The sequence below is a fragment of the Microtus oregoni genome, unplaced genomic scaffold, assembly GCF_018167655.1.
Source record: "Microtus oregoni isolate MIOR12 unplaced genomic scaffold, Mior012 000073F_000, whole genome shotgun sequence".
Classification (NCBI taxonomy): Eukaryota; Metazoa; Chordata; class Mammalia; order Rodentia; family Cricetidae; genus Microtus; species Microtus oregoni.
In genome coordinates, this window is record NW_024543980.1 from 2,959,332 (window position 1) to 2,979,537 (window position 20,206).

The following is a 20,206-nucleotide window of genomic DNA, read 5'->3' on the forward strand; positions in this document are numbered from 1 at the left end:
TTTCACTAAATGTTGTAGGGGAAAAGATGGGTGGTTTTAGTGACGATTTTAAAGCATTCTGATAAGATGAAAGAAATTAGGGGAAAAAATAAACCTAATGCACTTTTGATACCATTGTTCCCAAGGCTTGTCTGGCATTGAGTCTGATCAAAACCTCTATTTATTGCTTATTTTTGAGCTATTAAACAAACATGCTTTTAGTTTGAAATTTTATTATCAATAAATAGTTGATGTTAACATACACTGAGTTTATTAAATAATCTCTTTTGGGGAAACAAAACTTGAACATTTAAGGCAGTTCTGACAATAGTTTACTAGTGAGACAACAATGACCAGAGAGAATTTGTAAGGGTTTTGATTAGTTAAACTTCAGGGGAATTAGGGGCTAAATATTTAAATTTTGCAATACAGGAGGGGAAAATAGGCCCTACTTATTGTAATGGTGATTGAAGATTTTCTAAAGAGGGCTAGAGAGAGGAGGGAGGTGATTCACTAGCAAATGTCAGCACATGCACCTGCAATGTGCTTTTTCTAACTAAGCCTCACATTTCCTGCCTCTTCTAATTCAACCTCAAATGATCCTTGTAGTCAGTTCTTGTCCAAGTTTATTTTTTGTGCTAATCACACTACATTAGCATTTCCTAAAGAGACCAGAAGCTTTTTTTTTGTCACTTTACTTTGTTTGAACTGTTTTCTCTTTGTTTTTCCATCTTCGAAAATCTTACCCACCTGTCTCTTAGAAAGAATTCATCAATTCTTTCTAATTTTCTCTTAAAAAGAGCCTATAAATTTCTGAATGTATATGTATGGGAGTACATATATATTGTATATGTGTATTTTACTACTAACTTAGAGGTAGACTATTCTTTAATTTGTATGAAAAATTAAGTAATTTCTTCATTTCCCCTTTATTTTTGAGGAAACACTCTGAACATTGCATAATTATCCCTAGACACTTCAGGTTTTGTTATTTCTCTTTACAAATATGCCAAAAATGTGGAAGGGACATTCTGTTAGAATTGTTTCCTATAGATCTAAATAATTGTGTCGCTCTTTCTCTCTCTTCCCCCCTCCCCCTTCTTTCTTTGTAGTATGATTTTTCTAAAAATCTGTTTCAAAAGTGACCATTCTTTTAAAGTATATTTAGCACATGTGTGTTTTTGTGGAATTAGTGCTATTGGGGATTTAGATTTATATAATTTTCTTTTTAAACTTATGATTAAATGAAACAATTCTTTAGCCCCCCAAAATCAATAGAAATAATCTGATGATATAAAAACTTGCTTCTAGGCTATTAAAAAAAATTAGCAATAGTACTAGGCACAGCTATATGTTCCTTAAATTTTTTTTTCCAGTCAAATGTATGCTTTGCCTATTTGAAAACTGAATTTTTCTAGGCATTGTGTTATCAAAGTATTTTGTACAGTTTTTTTAGTAGCCATTTAAGATTAAATTAAATTGCTTTAAAATTCTATCAGGATAAAATATTTAATAGTGATACCAACTAGTTTGTGTTACAGAGACTATATTCAGTCTCCATGTATTTTGGAGAGAGAGGAATATACAGTAAGATAATAACCAAAATTTGAATGTAATCTTTAGCAGCATTCTCTCTTCTCCCTTCTGTTTTCCTGGGATGTGTAATGCCCAAGTGTCACACAAGAGAAAAACCAGCAAAAGTTTAGGCAGAAAGTCAAACTTAGATATGTGAATAAATGTATTGTCTGTTAGGTGATCTTGATCAGTAAAGAGCCTGTAGAGTTCTTCCTTCTCAACAAATAACTGTATTGATTGTATTCAAGTGATGGTATCAGTTAACATGTTAAGTTGATTCGTTCTTGTTGATGATGGTTTAGAGAAGAAGAAAAGAATGAAAGACCTGAAGGAACAAGCTTAGAAGAAGTGGAAACAGTATACCATAGGTTAAAAAACAGAAGTAGTGAAGACAAGAGTACCAGTATTTGCAAAAAAAGAAAATTTTGAGACGGGCTGAGGAAGAACAGCCAACAACCAGCTGAGATTGGAACTAACTGGCAACTGCCCACGATGTTAAATGTAACACAAACTTATCACACACACACACAAAATCTCTCCCTCTCTCTCTCTCTCTCTCTCTCTCTCTCTCTCTCTCACACACACACACACACACACACACACACACACACACACTGTATGAGGGTGTCAGATCTTGGAGTTATGGACAGTTGTGAGCTGCCATGTGGGGGCTGTAATTTGAACCTGGATCCTCTGGAAAAGCAGGGGAGAGGAGTGGAGGGAGGGGGAGGGAAATGGGAGGCAGGGAGGAGGCGGAAATTTTTTTCAATTAAAAAAAAAAGCAGTCAGTACTCTGAACCGCTGAGCTATTTTTCCAGCCCCCTTACTGAAGGCGTAAGTCACAAACAATGCCACACCAGTTTGGAATTATGATTAATAGGGTGGTATTTATTTAAAGAGGAAAAAACTTAGAGATCACTGTCCCAGGCAACAGCCCTCTAAGCAACCAGGAAGGGAGTCTAGTCACCAGCAGAGAGGGAAGTGAAGAGAAGAGAGGAGAGGGAAGTCGCTTTTTTAAAGGGAGAGAGACCACGCCCCAATGGGCTGGTATCTCAGCAGCTATAGGCTGGAGGAACGGGAGGACCTCCCGCAACACCTCCCCCTTTTGTTTAAATAAGAGAGTTCTAAACCTACTATGAAATTATATACAATAAGTCAAATATCCTATTCTAACTAGCTTAGGTCTTGTATAATAAATAACTTGGCCAAGTCATGAGAGAAAGTAACTACATTTATATAGTCTTCAACCCCATCGAAGATCTGAGAAGGGAAATAATGTTACCTGGGTAATTAGGAAGTTCAGTAAAACAACTTCCAAAACATGCAACAAATCACAGAGACAACTAGCTACCTGGGCAATCACCCAAAGTCACGTTAGCAGCATTGAAGCAACCAACTTTGGCTAAGGCCTAACATAACTGACATACCATTATTAAAGGCAAGCAACTTTTCAAAACTATCTTACCCTGTCTTGGCAGGATATGACAGTCCTGTTTTATCCATTGATGCATATCTGTATCTCTGTCAGTGGTTGAGGTATGGGCATTTCTTTGCCCAAAGGCCAGTTCTGCCAAAAAGAAAGGCTCCAGGTGGAGTGTCTTTGGTGCTCAACATTCTTTCGGGAATAGAGTAGTGTTGCCAGGAGCAATTGTGTCTCACTACCACAAAACTCTGAGTTAGATTAAAGGCCGTTTTCTACAGCTCTTTGAAGAAGTTGAAGATTATCTATCTATACTGAGTATAATCTCTATATATCTAAAGAACCTGATTAGTCTAATTATTAATGACAAACTTAGATGACTATTAATCTATATAATTCTCAATATCTATCTAACTTAAAGACTAAGGAAATAAACAACTGTGAAACAAATGAGGAGAATGACCTCGAAATATAAACAATGTACAAATATACATTGCAGTAGGTAAATATATATCAATACACAAACATTATATAAGTATCTTAATCAGAGGTAGAAATGTACACTGCAATATGGTAAATATATACAATATATATCAATACAATATATGTCAATACATAAAAAATGTTTTAAACAGAGGTAGAAACATGCATGCATACAATAGTCAATATAATTTCACTTTGTATCAATATACAACAATCAATACCAATATATTTGTCTAAAAACAGTAACTCACAATTATAAAACTATTATCCCATCATCCCTTTTTTTTTGCCAAAATGATCCCTGAGCTTATAAAATTCCTCTCCCAACCCTCAATCGTATACTAATTATAATCAACCCCTAAATGATGTCCCTAAACCCAGGGGTAAACTTTACTGGGAGAGGGGACTTCGTCCTCTAGAATTACTTTCAGCTGTCATGGGGGCGACATTCTTTCTGGGGGATTCTGTGAAAGTAAAATGATGGTTAAATTTCAAGATCAATGTCTTTTAAAATTGCCAATAGTCTCTGAGTATTTTGTGCAGGTCTGGCCAGAATGTTGTATAAGATGTACACCATTTCAGCTAACCAGGTTGGAATCATCTTGTGCAGCTGGTACCCAAAATGGGTCTTGTAGTAGCGCTATTAGTATCATGACGTCATATCAACCAGGTGGAGTTGTTGTGATGGGGCCCCATCTTCTTCCTGGAAACTTCAAATGTCACTTCAGGAAAAACTCATTGCTCATTGCTTCACTCAGGAAGTGAAGAGAGAGAGGAGAGGGAAGTGGCCGCTTTTTTAAAGGGAGAGAGACCACGCCCCAATGGGCTGGTATCTCAGTGGAGATAGGCTGGAGGAGCAGGAGGACCTCTAGCAATACCCTACCTCCAGGAAAAACATCTTTAAGGGTTTTTTAAATGTTCTAATAATGAAATGCTGAGGATTGTTTATAACATTATAGCATCAAGGAGAACTTGATGATTAGGATATACATTGCTGTTTGTGCATTTGTGCATGTATATCTGCCTTGACACTTTTAGACTTTAAAGAGTGAACATAGACTGAGCGTAATGTGTTTTTAGTGTTTCTGAATCTAGACTGATTGCCTAATCAGAGATTATATTAACATAAAACCATGTTTGTCCACATCCCAAAACAGTACATTTGGGGGGAAGAACTAGAATTTTAATTGAGATAGAACAGGAAATATTTTTGAAGATGGGGTTTTACTGATGTCATGCAGTCTTATCTTCTTTTCCTCATAAACTTTCTTTTTTCTTTCCTAACATCTTATCTGCCTTTCCACTTTTCTTTCTTGTCTATGGCTCACACCTGCCTGGGGTTTTTATTGATTGGCACATGTGCACATTGCTTAGCAGTTTTTCTGACTCATCTCCTAAGGACATTGTGAGGCATTAATCATGACTTTTATATTTTGGATTCAGAGTCTCATATATCCCAGGCTTGCCTTAAACTCACTGGCTAGGTAGCCAGGATGCTCTCTAATTTCTAATCCCCCTGCCTCCACTTCCTCAGTGCTGAGATTTTCAACCTATTCCAGCAACTCTGGTTTGTTTAGTGCTGAGGTTGAAACCTAGGCAAGCACTCTTCTAGCTCAGTTACATCTTTATTTCTAGGTCATGGTTTTTGTTAGTACAAGAATACCTTAAATGGTCTAAATAATAAATGCATATCATAACATGCTATTGTGAAAAATAAACATTAGTATAGCTGTCATCTGGGTGAAGAAGTAAAATATTACCACCACCCTAAAAGCTTCTGAACCCTTTCTGCGTACTGTTTTTCAGGCATACTGTATGTGTTCAAATTGGTATCATTTGTTAGTAAGTGGCCTGTTTTTGTGGAGAGCAAAGGGCTGCTGCTAGATCTGCACCTAAGGCCTCATATATTCTTCCACTGAGCTCGTGGTCTCTCTTTCTGACCTTCTTGATGCTTCTGCCCACAGGCATCCACTGTCTTCTCTCCTTGTGCTTGCACTGATTGACACATTTTAAATAAGATTTTAACCCCCCCCCCATTATTTTCTGTCAGCCCTTTGACTCCTCTCTTACACATTTCCCACCCACTTATTAAAATCAACTAACAGATAAATACCTATTTCTTCAAGAAGAAAGTTAAATGCTGCCATAAACAGGTATAAAGGTTTGTTCCTCTTGACAAACTGTCTAGTAGAAGTCTTTAACATTGCAAATAAACATGTATATAAATTGTTACTTTTTTAAAAGAAAAAACTAGATAAGGTGTGATTCATTAAAATTACTAAAGATATATGAAGTATTTTGTGATATATTTTTGTATAAATATATTTAGATTATTTTAGAAAATTCTAAGATTCATAATAGTCAGCTTAATGATTATAAGACTAGTGCTAGCTCTTAAAAAGCTTTACAAAGAATATATGATACTGGTAGAGTGATGCATTACTTAGTAGAAGTTTTAAATCAATAGGATTTAAATATTACTCACCATAACTCAGTAGATTTTTTTGTTATTTTATTTTACTGTTTCCTGCTATGTAATTATATTAACATTTGTGACATTTTTAAAATTAGTTAATTTTTAAAAGAAAACTGTCTTTTTTCATTTAATATACCATCCCAGTTCCAGCTCCCTCCCCCTCCCACCACCACACCCCCCTATCCACTCCTTAGAGGCTAAGGCTTCCCATGGGGAAATCACCATGTCTAGCAAGTCTCAAAGCAAGTCTAGCACATTGCTTTGAGGCAGGACCAAGGCCCTCCCCACTTTATCTAGGCTGAACAAGGTATACCTTCAAAGGGAATAGGTTCCAAAAAGCCGGTATGAGCAGTAGGGATAGATTCTGGTCTCACTGTCAGTGGCCCCACAGTCTGCCCCAGCCATTCAACTATCACCCACATTTAGAGTGGTCTAGTTTGGTCCCATGCTGGTTCCCCTACTGTCAGTTCAGAGTCCCATTACCTCAGGTGAGCTATTTCAGTGAGTATCCTCATCATGGTCTTGACCCTTTGCTCCTCCTCTTCAGTTGAATTTTGGGAGCTTAGCCCAGTGCTCTGCTGTGGATCTCTGCATCTGATTCCGTTAACTGCTGGATGAAGGTTCTATGATGACAATTAAGATAGTCATCAATCTGACTCTAGGGAAAGGCCAGTTCAGGCACTCCCTCCACAGTTGCTTTGGATGTTAGCAAGGGTCATCCTGGTGGATTCCTGGTAGGTTTCTTGCTAGCCCCATGATGGCTCCCTCAATCAAGATAGCTCTTTCCTTGTTCTCCTACCACCTCCATGGCTCCCAATTTTCTCAGGAGATCTTGCATTTGTGACATTTTCATTTTAGAGAAAGGGTCTCAGTAGCCTAGACTGATTCATTGTCTTTCTCTCTACCTTCTGAGTATAAGATAAACAGCCATAAATCACCATGCTGGACTTATGAGGTGCTGAGGATCAAACTTAGGGCTTCATGCATGTTAAGTAAGCACTGTGCCATCTGAACTGCATCCCTGTTCCAGTAGATTTGTAGCTTTTAAAATTCAAAGCATTTTGAATACTCTTTTTGAGCAGGTGGTAATTAACATGATCAAGTTAGGCAATGACATGATAGAAGTCTATTCAGTAAAAAGAATCTCTTCCCTGGATTTGTTCTGCTTGAAATCATACTTTTTTTTTTTAAAAAAAAAAAAAGAAATTATACAATGAGAATTTGAGGAAAAGAAACTGATAGACCAAGGAAAGTTAACTAGAATACAAACTTAGAAACAAATGCGTGAATGTCAGCATTTCCGTTGAGCTTTTAAGTAAGGATGGTCTTTTCTATAAATAATGTGAGAGTTGTTGGATATTAATACAGAAATGAAAACTTGACTCCTCACTAAAACAATATAAAATGCAAATGGATTGCATGCCAAAACATGGAAAGCAGCTACAAAGTTTTAAAAAGGAGACTTAGTTTATATAATAGACTAGAAATATAATTAATCCCTAAACTTTGCCTTCTCCTTTTAAGTCAAACCTTTTTGTGTATTCTTCTCTACATCTCCCAAAAAATTCCAGAAGCAGTGAAACTGTTTATTTACACAGAATTTTATTAAACCATGAAATATTGTTTGTTTGAATAATTTGGAATAAGTTTAATTTTCCCATTTTATATGAAATTAGACCATGTACATTTAATTGTATGAAAGGGCTAGGTACTCCTTTTTAGTTTTTAATAACACATTATTTTTATAAACCTGAGATATTTAAAAATAGTTTTGCATAAAACGAGTTTTACTGTACTACCAAGCAGAAAAGCATGTGTATGTAAAAAGTTAAGATATCTTATGTCTATATTCTTTCAGGGCAATTAAAGCATTTCAGGAGGTGCTTTATGTTGATCCCAGCTTTTGTCGAGCCAAGGAAATTCATTTAAGACTTGGGCTTATGTTCAAAGTGAACACAGACTATGAGTCTAGTTTAAAGGTAGGTTGTTGGGTTTTTTTTTTCAAGATACAATGTTGTGTTTCTCTGATTGTTGCTGTTATTGTTAAATATTAGAGCATTGAGAAATGTTAACTTACATTGGCATGTTCAAAGAAAATTTATTTAGATGAAGGAACTGTACATCAACTATGAAATGAAAGAAAAATTGGATTTCATAATACAATGTGTTTTGATACTGAGAGCTGCCTGGTAATTTATCATACCGTAACTAAACTTTTGTTTTAAGTTTTGTTAAGGTCTGTTAGAAAAGGATCTTGGGGCATCTGCAATTCCCTGAAGAAGTGATTGTCCATTATAGAGGCCACAGACTGCTACTTAATGTTTTGTCTGTGACCTAGCCATCAACCATTTTTCTTTACATGACTTTATAAATTTGTCCACTTCAACCAGCAAGACACGTCTTTGGTTTTTGAGACAGGGTTTCTCTGTGGCTTTGGAGCCTGTCCTGGAACTAGCTCTGTAGAGCAGGCTGGTCTCGAACTCACAGAGATCCGCTTGCCTCTGCTGGGATTAAAGGCGTGCACCACCATCGCCCTGCTAGCAAGAGATGTCTTGCATTTATATAATAAAAAGTATTTTCGTGGCATTTGGACTACTGGTTTATAAGTATAAATATTGTTGGGGAAAAATAATATGTTGTTGGTTGAGTATCTTCCTACCAGTGGACATTGAGTATTTCTCCCAATTTTCATTTTATATTTGAGTTTCTTCTGCCTTTGACATCATTACTAGGACTTTCATGAAAGTAACACTTACCTACATGACAAAAATTTTTAATTTGGAAAGATTACATGTCCTAGGGGCAAGCTTTCAGTTTTATGAACTTAATGACTGCTGAGTTTTGTTGCATGTTGATCATGATTCTAAAGGTTGTGGGAAGGGTAGAGAAGGGAGATAAAAATGACTTCACATTTGGTTGTAATTTGAGCTCACTAGTAAGGAACTGCCAAGAGGTGTTTTGTTTTTAAACTATCTATCAGTGTTCCTAATTGTTCTAGATTTTTAAAGCAGAAAACTATAGCATGAATAATAAAAACCCAGAAACAGATATCAGGGTTCAAGCTGAAGATCAGAAAAACAAAGCAGCCAGCTTTTAACCTCTACCTCAGACCGAAATGGGCGATCCTGCCTCCACAAATCCTCAGACTGAGACTTGAGTGTGAGAACTGTTTCCTCCCATTTTATATTCCTCTCTAGTGCTGGGATTAAAGGTGTGTACCACCACCACCTGGCCTCTACGACTAACTCATGTGGGTGCTGTGATTAAAGGTGTGTGCCTCCTCTGCCTGGCATGTATGACTGACTAGTGTGGCTGCTGGGTTTAAAGGTGTGTGCAGCTACTGCCTGGCCTGTATGGCTTTGTGTTCTGATCTTCAGGCAAGCTTTATTATTAAAACACATATACTATACCACTATAGGAAACTGTGCAAATACTGTTTTTCCTCCAGCCTTTCATGCTTTTATAAAGAAAAATGATAAGAGTTATGCAACCAAGAACATTAAGACAAATAGATTGTAAAAAATGTAGACCACAGTAATTGAAGGTAAGTGCAGTAGAGGAATAGGTCCCAGCATGACTTTAAGTAGTGTGCAGAGTATAATACCTGGAATTTACAGTTTTCCTCAGCTTAGTGGAATATTTTTTTAAAATAAACTATGATAAATCATTGGTTTTGAAGTAGAAAATAAATTTAGAAATGTCATCTTATATACTTTAAAAGTTCCTTTTAGATAGTCAGTTTTCATTAGCTATCAAAGATTTCTAACTGTTTTATTACACAAAATAAACATCCCTCTTAATTGTAGAAGGATTGATAGCAGTTAACAAACTTTATTACCGGTATGCATTGTGCATGGTAATTAGATGTGTTCCAAACTACAGAACGTAATTATACCTGAATGTTAGTACAGTGATAACTTTAATAATGTCTGAAAAAAATTCTGTTTTCAAGAAAGCAACAATATCAGAAGTTCCTTTAAATTAGGAGGTGTGGTATTTCAAATCTAACAAACATTCCTGCTTCTCAACCAAAATATTCATGTATAGTTTTTCAGTGCTAAGGTAAAAAAAATACTAACAAATCTTGATCATGTTTGTCTTACCAAGAATGCTCCAAGTAAGGGCAGCCTTCTTTTTAGGGAGAGAGTTGTTATTTGTTTAAAATAATTGATAATATCCAGATATATAATAAATTTCTACAAACAGGTGATTTTAAGAGCTCTTGATATTTTTCTTTTTCACAATATCGACGATTTGATTTTCTCTTTGCATTAATACTTATTTTGAAAGCTTTCTCTCTAAATTATGTATTCATTGTCTATTAAATGGAAATTTTTGAATCTCAGCATTTTTTTTTTTTGGTTCCAAGAGCAGCTATTTTCGTTTATTATTGTAAATGTTTAGCTTGCAGTGCATGGAGGTAGAAATTAGAAGGATGTTCACTTCTCCCTTGGATGACTTCCAGTTTTTTGTTTTTTTTTTTTTTTTAAGGAAATATTTTACCTCCATCTGGATAAGGGGAGAACCTCTGATGATTCGTCTACCACATCAGACTTTTTTATAGCACAGTATGTTGTAGGCTGCAGTGTTAAGCCTACAAGTTAGGTCCTGAGGACCCACATGGTAGATAGAGAGAACAGATTTCTGAAGGTTGTCTTCTGACCTCCACACATGTATGCATATATAAATACAAGTAAATTTAATTAAATTAAGTAGCTCATGTATGAAATCAAACCTTTAGAATTAGTTGAGTAAATTGACCCGAAGTTTCATCAAAGATGATTCCTTTTAGTTCTATTTTTTTTTTAAGTGGATGAGGGATACTTTCATAGTCACATGTAGTAGTTTTTGTGCCTAGTATAGTGCTGTCATTTATTAGTAATGTCAATAGGTAGTGGTCATCATTCATTCAGGAGAATGATCCTATCTTCATGTTAATCTTTTCAGAAGTATTTCATCTTTCATCTCATTAGATGAAATAAATCATGGTCTTTTCTAATTGTTTATCAAAGGAGATGTCATTCTTAGAACAGTTATGCTCAGTCTTTGAGCAAGGTTCAAGGTTGTAAATATACTGTTTCTACATATTGGAGGGATGAAACGAATAAAAGAATATTTTAGTAATGAGGGTACTGTGAATATTCCTTCCATTACAGATCAGGTTTTTTTTGTTAAATCATGTTTGTGGAAGTATATGTATTTATATGCAGGTGTGCATGCTTTGAACACATAAGAGGATGTCTTCTTCATTGTCTCATAAGGGTTTCTTCCTAAACCCTAGAACTAGCTCACAGTTTCTCAGCTAGTCTGGAAGCCTTCAAGCCCCAGCAATTTTCCTTTCTCTGTCCCCTTCACAGATAAACTTACAGACATTTAGACCACACCCTGCTTGTGACATGGGAGCTGACATTTAAACTCTCGTCTTCATGATTGAGCAACAAACACTCTTAACTACTGAGCTATAGGTCTAGCTTCTGATCAGTTCTTCTCTACCTTATTTCCTTGACTTTTTCCTGAAGAGAGATGTTGCTTGTATAAGACTTTTAAAATGGTATTTATATAAAAATAATTTATTTTCTTACTAGATTCCTCTTATCCATACATGAAATGGATCCAGAGCCTCCTTATTTTAGTCAATGTTTCATAATATTTTTATCAAAATACATCTCTAAAACAAATTCATTCTATTTTGGTACTATAGTAACAGCTCTCATAGCAAGCAAATTTGGTTTTGAGATTTGATTCTGCCACATACCTTGTAACTAATTTTGTAACTTTAATAAAATTACTAATTTCTGATTCTGTCTACTGAACCAGAATAATTATGCCTACCTCACAAAGTCGTTATGAAGGTATACCTAAATATATGTTGCATAATATAGAATATTATATAATTATGTTTATAATATATATGTGTTATAAAGATGTACATGGATAAATATTTCTATACATATTCTGTGTCTTATAGCCCTTTTTTCCAACTATAAAGGAATGTGAGCTGATCTAGTCTCAGCCCTACTGCTGGGTTCACAGGTGTGTGCTCTCATGTCCAGCTTCAGTTCTTTGTTCTTTTTAGTACAGTTGGTTTTTGATTTGGGTGTGGTGTGGCCCCCTCCCCCATTGTTTTGTTTTGTTGTTGTTTTGAGATAGTCTCTCATGCAACCCAGTCCAACCTTGAACCTAGCAAAAGTTAGTCCTGAACTATTTTTTTAATTAAATTTTATTTATTTTATGTGTATGGGTATTTTGTCTTAATGTATATCTGTTTACTACTTGTTTACCTGGTGCCCGAGGAACTAAAATTATAGAAGTTTGTGAGTTGCTATATGGGTGCAGGGAATTGAACCCAAGTCCTCTGAAAGAGTAGTTGGTGCTCCTAATCACTGAGCCATCTCTCCAGCCTCTATTCTTGATCTTTCTGTCTCCTAAGTCCTATGATGTGTGTGATCTGTGTGTACTACCGTGCCTTCATTGGTTGTGTGTATATTTTGTTTTATTTTGTTTGTGTGTGTTTTGTTTTGTTTTTGTCAGTCTGCCTAGCCACAGAAATATAATTACCTCATTTGTCAATCATGGTGTTATTTTTTTTCCATTAAATTAGCCAGTAAATTATCCCATGTGTTTAGTTTGTCCTGGGCACATTTCTCAATTTGTAAACTGGTTTACTATTACCTGAATGAGACTTCATTTTAGGGTGATAAGTCTATATGGCATTTTAAAAAATTTCTTTCTTACATCAGATAATACTTGTTTTTAAAACAATTCAATAAATTCAAGGTGTGATTTTTTTTTATTTCCTTTTAATGCTGTTAATGCTAATTACTTATTTTTGTATACTTTTCTAAAAGTACACTAATTGTGACGAATAGTTTCTATATTGCCCCTAGTTTCAACACCCTGGTATACTATTAAAATTATTTCCGTGTTCTTCAGTCAGTTAATGCCAGTGCATCTGTTTATTGTATCAAGAAATTCTAATATTTGTATATTTAAATATTATTAAAGTATATCAAGTTAAGAACTTTTACATTTTGGAGCTAGCTGGAAAGTTGGCTTAGTGCTTAGGAGCACTTACCACCCTTCCAGAGGACCTGAATTCAGGTCCTCTCACCTATGTTGCCTGTAAGTCCATCTTCCAGGAACTATCCGCTTCTGTCCTCAGTGGATACTTGGTCACGCACACATACTTAAAAGAAAATAAATCTTGCTGCCCAAAAGAACATTCAGATTGATCATCTGTCTGTCTGGTCTATCTATCTTTCTATCTAATTTATCTTTCCTGTTCCTGTGGGTCAAAGAACAACTTGTGGTAGCTGATTCTCTCCTTTCATCACATAGTTCTCAGTGATTTAAGTCAAGTTCTCTATTGATCTTTTATCTACTGAACCATCTCACTGACTCTTTTTGTTTACTTTTTTGAGACAAGGTTTCTTTGTGTATCCCTGTCTGTCCTGGAGCTCTGTAGACCAGAATGGTCTTGAACTCACAGGTAACTGCCTGCCTCTGCCTCTTTTTCCCCATTTCCAGCCATTTTTTAAGGGGGCTCTCTCAACCTTTTTTTTCTCTTTTTAAACAAAAGTTATAGATTGTTGCTAACTTTTTTTAATAATTTGATGTTTGAAGTGATAAGTGATTGAAGGGATGAGATGAGAATAAAAAGGACAGTTGAACATAAATGGGTTTAACTCAAATGATGCTTTTTTTAAGTGAAAATGTGGCTCTTTACTATGTATTGGTATTTCTAAATGGCTAGATATTGAAGTGAAGAGGCTATAAAATGTTAAAATACCTACTTACAGTATAGACTCAAAACAATTAGGATAAAAGTTTAGTTGTCTAAAAAAACGGATATTGAGTTGTTTTTGCTGAATGCCTTAGTACATCACTTTATTTATTCCTTTACCTTCTTATAGTCAACATTTAAGGAGAATAGCACTTCACATTGTTTTTACCTTACTTGAAACTATTTCATTTACTGGTGTTGATGTAATCTTATATCCTACATAAAACATAGTAATCCTTTTTAAAATATGATCTTGATATGTAGCTCATGTTAGCTTTGATCTTACCATGTAGAGACTAGGCTGACCTAGAATTTCCAGTCCTCTTGTCTCAACGCCTGAGTGGTATGAACCACTATACCTGGTTCAAAACTTAAAAATTTTATTCTCAGTTTAAAATGCTGATATAGTCGCTCCAAAAATGATAAACTAAGACAAGATATTTACTTCCTTCTTAGAAACCATCTTTGAATCTATGAAATGCTTCACTTTTTTGTTATTATAGATACACAGTTTGTTTCATGTAGTTAAACTATTGTGAACTGAAGAAATACGCCCTAGGAATTTGAATATTAGATACTAATTTCATCCATACTATTAAATTTTGAAATATCTGTGTTTTTTTATTGATACTTTGACCTTACATTTCAGTTGTCTGGAAACAGTGACAGTTATTATTCCTTCTTCATACCTGATATGTTCTCTTTCTTTCATGATCTTATGTCTTCTGCCATTTTAAAGATCCTAGTCTTGGAATGGATTGAGAGAGAATATCTCACCCATAGGGTTTACCTTTTTAAAAGGTGATTGGAATGATCCTCATGTTCTCCAATAGTTTAGAAAGATTTGTTGAAAGCTTTAAAACTTAAGATTTAGTGTTGAATTTGGCCTATAGCAAGGTACTAAGAGAAGAAATTCTTCTCTAAAAGATTGACGTAGTATTGATGTCATAGAAGCTGTCTGTACTTATTGTTTGAATTGATTGTAACAAACACAGTGAGGAAGGCCTGTTCTGTATTTTTAAACTTTTTCTTTAATGAACTTCATACTCGAGTGTATCTATTATTGGTAATAATTCCACTAAGTCCAGGATGATTTACAAATAAAGTTTGTGTTCATTACAACATAATAAGCCTTATGAGATGAATCTTAATACTTGTTTCTTTTGTGTGTTTAAGCATACATTAAAAGCCATTAGAGTAGTATTCTGGTAGAAATTTTAGTATTTTTTTTCTACTTATAGTTACATTGTGTATTTCTTCCTTCAGAAATACTATTGATTCTTATATTTTAAGACTTTGCTTGACTTTTTATGATCAGTAGGAATTTGAATTTTGGTTGTGGAAATTGGAAGCCACTTCATTTTCTATGAATTAAACCTTCCTTAACTGTCACCGGCAGTGAGACCCTATTTTCAATTGGCTAGAACACAGCTGTTCCTTTTGACATGATGCTATTCATGGCTGCCGTGTATGTATTTTTCCTCACTTGTAAAGGAGATATCTTTTCTTTGTTCATTCCTTTTTTTTTTACTATTTGTTAACTTCGCCTGATAGTTCAATTGATTTAATAATAGTTGCATTTCTCTACTTCACTTACTTGTCAAGTTTTGTTTTTATATTTGACATTTACTTCTCTGAGTTTGATTATGTATTCTCAATATAGAAAGTAGTGAAATATCTGAAATACTTTAGTACCTATGAAATATATATTTGAAAGAGTCCTAACTGCTTATATATGTAACAGTAAATATGCTCTATACAGGAGGGTTAGGGTAATTGCAGGTTTCTTACATCACAAATTTCTTTCCTTAAAGTTTTAAGAATGTACTCATTTGGAATTAAAAAATGACTATTAGTATTTACTCATGGCTTAAGTTTGTAGTTACATTTGGTGTTAAACTGCAACTTTGTGAAACAATCAGTGTTATGGGACAATTGTCTGTATTCTGTCAATTATATTTTAAATAAATGTTGATTGGCCAGTAGCCAGGCAGGAAGTAGAGGTGGGACAACCAGAGAGAAAGTAGAGGCAGGTCAAAGAGAACAGGAGAATTCTGGGAAGAAGGAAAGCCCATTCCTCTGCAGTTTTGGCCCAGCCAAAGAAGAAGCAAGATGTGACTGCCTCACTGAATAAGGTACCGAGCCATGTGGCTAGCAAAGATAAGAATAATGGGCTAATATAAATGATAAGAGTTAATAAGAAGCCTGAGCTAATGGACTAATCAGTTTATGATTAATGTAGACCTCTGTGATTTCTTTGGGACTTAATGATTGCGGGAACCGGGCAGGACAGTAAACTCAGACAACAAATCAGTATATTTAATTTCACTTTAAGGAAGGTTATGTTCCAAAATAACATGTTCCATTACAAATTATGTGCATATCAGCTTTATTTTGAGTAGCTCAAGTTATTCACTCAGTGGAAAGAACTTGAGTATTTGGTTGCCCTATTCTGGTCATTATCTGTGCATATCTAACACATACTGGGTCTAGTTTATTATTATTATTATTATTATTTTATTATATTTTACTTTTTGGTGTTTTGAGACAGGGTTTCTTTGTGTTGTCCTGGAACTCACTCTGTAGACCAGGCTAGCCTCAGACTCAAAGATCTGCCTGCCTCTGCCTTCCAAGTGCTGGGATTGAAGGTATGCACTAACTGCTCGGCTATTAGAGTTTCTTCTACATTGCAAAATATAAGTAACAGTGAAGATTTGGGAGAATAAATGGAATGGTTACATGAGTAGAAGGACAAATGAGTTCTTAGAGATGAATGGATGGGGCCACAAATTCAGGCTACAGAATTTAAGGAGATTGCTAACTACTGACTTGATATGGAAAGAGATTTCTTGTTAATTATTTTGATTAGTTACTTATCTTGAAATTGTGATCAAATATCTGACAAGGGAAGAAAGGCTTAGTTTGGTTTACAGTTGAGTTGGTGCAGTCCATCATGGCATAGAAGATGGGACAGAACTTGAGGTGACAGAGAGTAGACAGGATACAGAAACTCTACCTTAATAAAGGTTTCATAGTTTTCCCAAATAGTGTCTCCTGCTCAGGGTCAAGTATTCAAACATATTTTATAATCAAACTACTACAATTAGTAATAAGTGATAAAGTGGTGCACACCTTTAATCTCAACATTTGGGAGGCAGAGGCAGGTGAAACTTGGTGAGTTCAAGGCCATCCTGGTCTACAGAGCAAATTCCAGGATAACCAAAGGTACACAAAGGCAACCCTGTCTTGAACAGTAAAAAGGAACGAGGGAAGGAGGGAAGGAGGAAAGAAAAACGTAAGAGTAAGTTTTGAATTTGGTAGGTGAAAATTGATGAGTTGGAGTTAACGAAGGGATATCAATCAGATGGTGTAGGCCAGAGCCAGGAAGAATAACTAGAAATAAGATTTCAATATCAATTGTATAAATAAATGTTTTGTCTTTCTTTTCTTTTCTTTTTTTTTTTTAAGAGAAACTTTTAAGAGATCAGACTGGCATAATTTCAAAGAAGGACCCCTCCCCCTTCGGTGAATAGAGTCAGAATCTAGTAGCTATTAGTAAGTCATTAATGTGCAATAGTCTCTCCTAGGAGCAGTCACAACAACAGCTTTGTATTTAAAACGACTCAAATGAGCTAAGTTTGAGAAGACATTAGGTCAGTTTAGTCAAAAATGTTTCATTGCCCTTCTACAACCAAATCCTTTTATCCTACATTTCTCTAATTTGTTTTAGATCCTTTTTTTTATTTTAAATTATACTTTTAGAAGACTATAATGATGAGAAGAAAAAACGTTTCCTTTCATTTGAAGCAGTTTCTGGCATACCTTTTCTTCTCTTGTGTAATAGAAAAGTTTAAGGGTCCAACAAAAATAATATAAGTTCTTTAGACTGAAATATTTCTTTTCTTAAAATTTTAATTGTCTTGTGGAGGGGGCAGTACAAGGCCTTGTTACGGTCTATTCTCTGTATTTCCTCAGTAAGTTAAAATTGAAATAAAACAAAACATAAATTTTGTAGCACACTAACTTTAGTGAGCATTGTAGTTAGTACTGTAGTCACAAGGAAGTTCCTGGTATAGAGTAAAAAAACTGATAAAACCTGTTATTAACATGTAATAAACTCCTTCCTCCCCTAGGGTTTCTTTGTGTAGCCTTGGCTGTCCTGCCACTCTATCTATAGACCAGGCTGGCCTCGAACTCACACAGATTTGCCTGCCTCCTAAGTGCTGTGATGAAAGATATGTGCTACCTCTCCCAGCACTAACATGTAACTCTTAAAAGACTGTATCTGTCATCATTGAACACAGATAACAGTTTTGGCTATGGACTCATCTTGTTTATATATTCTGAAATATTGGATTCTAGGGACAAGCACACAGCATAAAAACCCTCAGAACAGTGACATTTAACACTGCTAGTGGTGTATTAGAACCATATGTAGATTATTTTCTGGCTTGAATAGTGGTACCTCTCTTATTTAATCAAAACATCTTGAATTGAACTCAGAAACCAAATATTGCTTTAAATTAATAATTTTCAAGTAAATTAGAATAATTCATTCCTTGTCCATAGGATTATGAATAGACAGACTCTAAAGCTAGGAATGAAGCACTTCAAAGAGAAATTTTAATTCATTTTACATTGTATAGATATAAATTTCATCCTTTAATTAGAAATCAAGAATCAAGTTCCAGGCTATATGGAACAAATGACATGTTTGTAACAAAATTGTGAAATGCTGAGTAAGTCAAGGTCTTTTAAAACCAAAGTTGATGTTGGTTATAAAGATATTAAGGACTCAGCAGTTAAGAACACTGCCTGCTTTTCCATTGGACTCAGGTTCAATTCCTAGCATCCACATGGTAGCTCACAACTGTCTGATTTCAATCATCTCCCCTGCCCCCCCCGAGGATTTGATGCCCTCTTCTGTCCTCTGTAGGTACCAGGCACAGGCACTCATAAATGCCAACAGAATCTGCGATACTTCAAACTACATAAAATTGTGAGGAGAAAAGAAAATCACTTTAATATTAAAGGCATATCTTAGGCAAATCTTTTTGCTTAGAAACCATTTTTTGTTGTTGTTGACAACATTCATCCTTTGTGTTTATATAGTTTTTTGCCTGCAGAAGCCTCTTTTTAATAATGGCTATTCTATACAACCAAAGTCAGTTTTAGCACTGCAGTATTTTGTTTTGAGGTATAACTGTTTCCCAGTAGTGTCTATGGTTCATATGTTAACAGGTGTAGTAATATGAGCGGCGGGGCTGCATCCCCAGCACCCCGGTAGCCTGGCTAGCTTATGCTCCGAAATAACAACACACAAACTGTATTCTTTTAGACACTGCTTGGCCCTTTAGCTCTAGCCCTTACTGGCTAATTCTGATATCCTGATCAACCCATCTCTAACAATCTTCTTACCGGGAAGATTCTAGGTCCATCCTGGGTTGGAGCTGAATTGCTTCTGCCCGGGAGAGCGGAGCATAGCGTCTCTCTGAGGCCTCTGCTCCCGAGAGGAGAGCTGTGGAGTCTGAGCTCACTTCCTCTTCCTCCCAGCGTTCTGTTCTGTTTACTCCTCCCACCTATCTTCTAACCAATGAGGGCCAAGCAGTTTCTTTTTATTTAACCAATGACCTTCCTCCATCAAATAGGTATATGTGTGTGTATCATATGTACATATATTATGTTCCAATATTGGATATAAAGCTATAAAATCATGTTATCCATACCGCTAAGCTCCTTGTATTCCTTTAATACACCGAAAGATGTGTCAGTCCTTTCCTTTATGTGGGATGATTTTGTATGCCTTTAAAAATTTTTATCTGTATTTTTTGTATATGAGTATTTTGTTTGTAAATATGTGTGTGTACTACATGCGTGCAGTGCCTGAGAAGGGCCAGAAGATTGCTTTGGATGTCCTGAAACTGGAATCACAGATGCTTGTGAACCACAATTATGTAGGTACTGGCAACTGAATCTAGGCCCTCTTGAAGAGCTGCACGTACTCGTTAACTGCTAAAACATTTCTCCAGCCCCTTATCAATAAATTTAGTATAAACAGTAATTATTTTGTAGAATCTTCCATTTTCTAATGCATGGTTGCTCAGTAATTTTCCCCCGTTTTTTCTCTTTGGAAATGTTTGTAGGTTTGAACCAATGCACTAGTGATTTGATTGCTGCTTTTAATACTTATAATTATATATATATATATGTGACCCGAATGATTCATACCAGGTTTCTATGCAGGATCTTGAATGCTGATAAATGATCTTTCTTTCAGCATTTCAGTGAAATCAATAAATATCTATTGCTATGGTGGCACACTAAAGGGATGTTCGAAGACTCAGTATCTGTTTAGTAGACCAAAGGAAAGGGCAAACAATCTTTGAAGTAGCAGATGTTGAGACGTTTTTTTCTTTTATCTTTTTTTTTGAAGTTCAGTCAAGTATGGCATATAATTTTTAACCTTTATTTTGTTGACCATTGTGCTCAT

General features: G+C 35.3%; 1 protein-coding gene across 14 annotated transcripts in view; it reads left to right on the plus strand.

The window, feature by feature from the left end:
- LOC121441027 (lysine-specific demethylase 6A) overlaps positions 1–20,206 on the plus strand; it is a 134,881-nt gene that overhangs the window by 55,318 nt on the left and 59,357 nt on the right. For all 14 annotated transcript variants that reach the window (XM_041642168.1, XM_041642155.1, XM_041642156.1 and 11 more), the window contains exon 6: positions 7,792–7,912. In XM_041642168.1, coding sequence (XP_041498102.1) covers positions 7,792–7,912 — 121 coding nt within the window. The remainder of the gene's footprint in view (positions 1–7,791; positions 7,913–20,206) is intronic.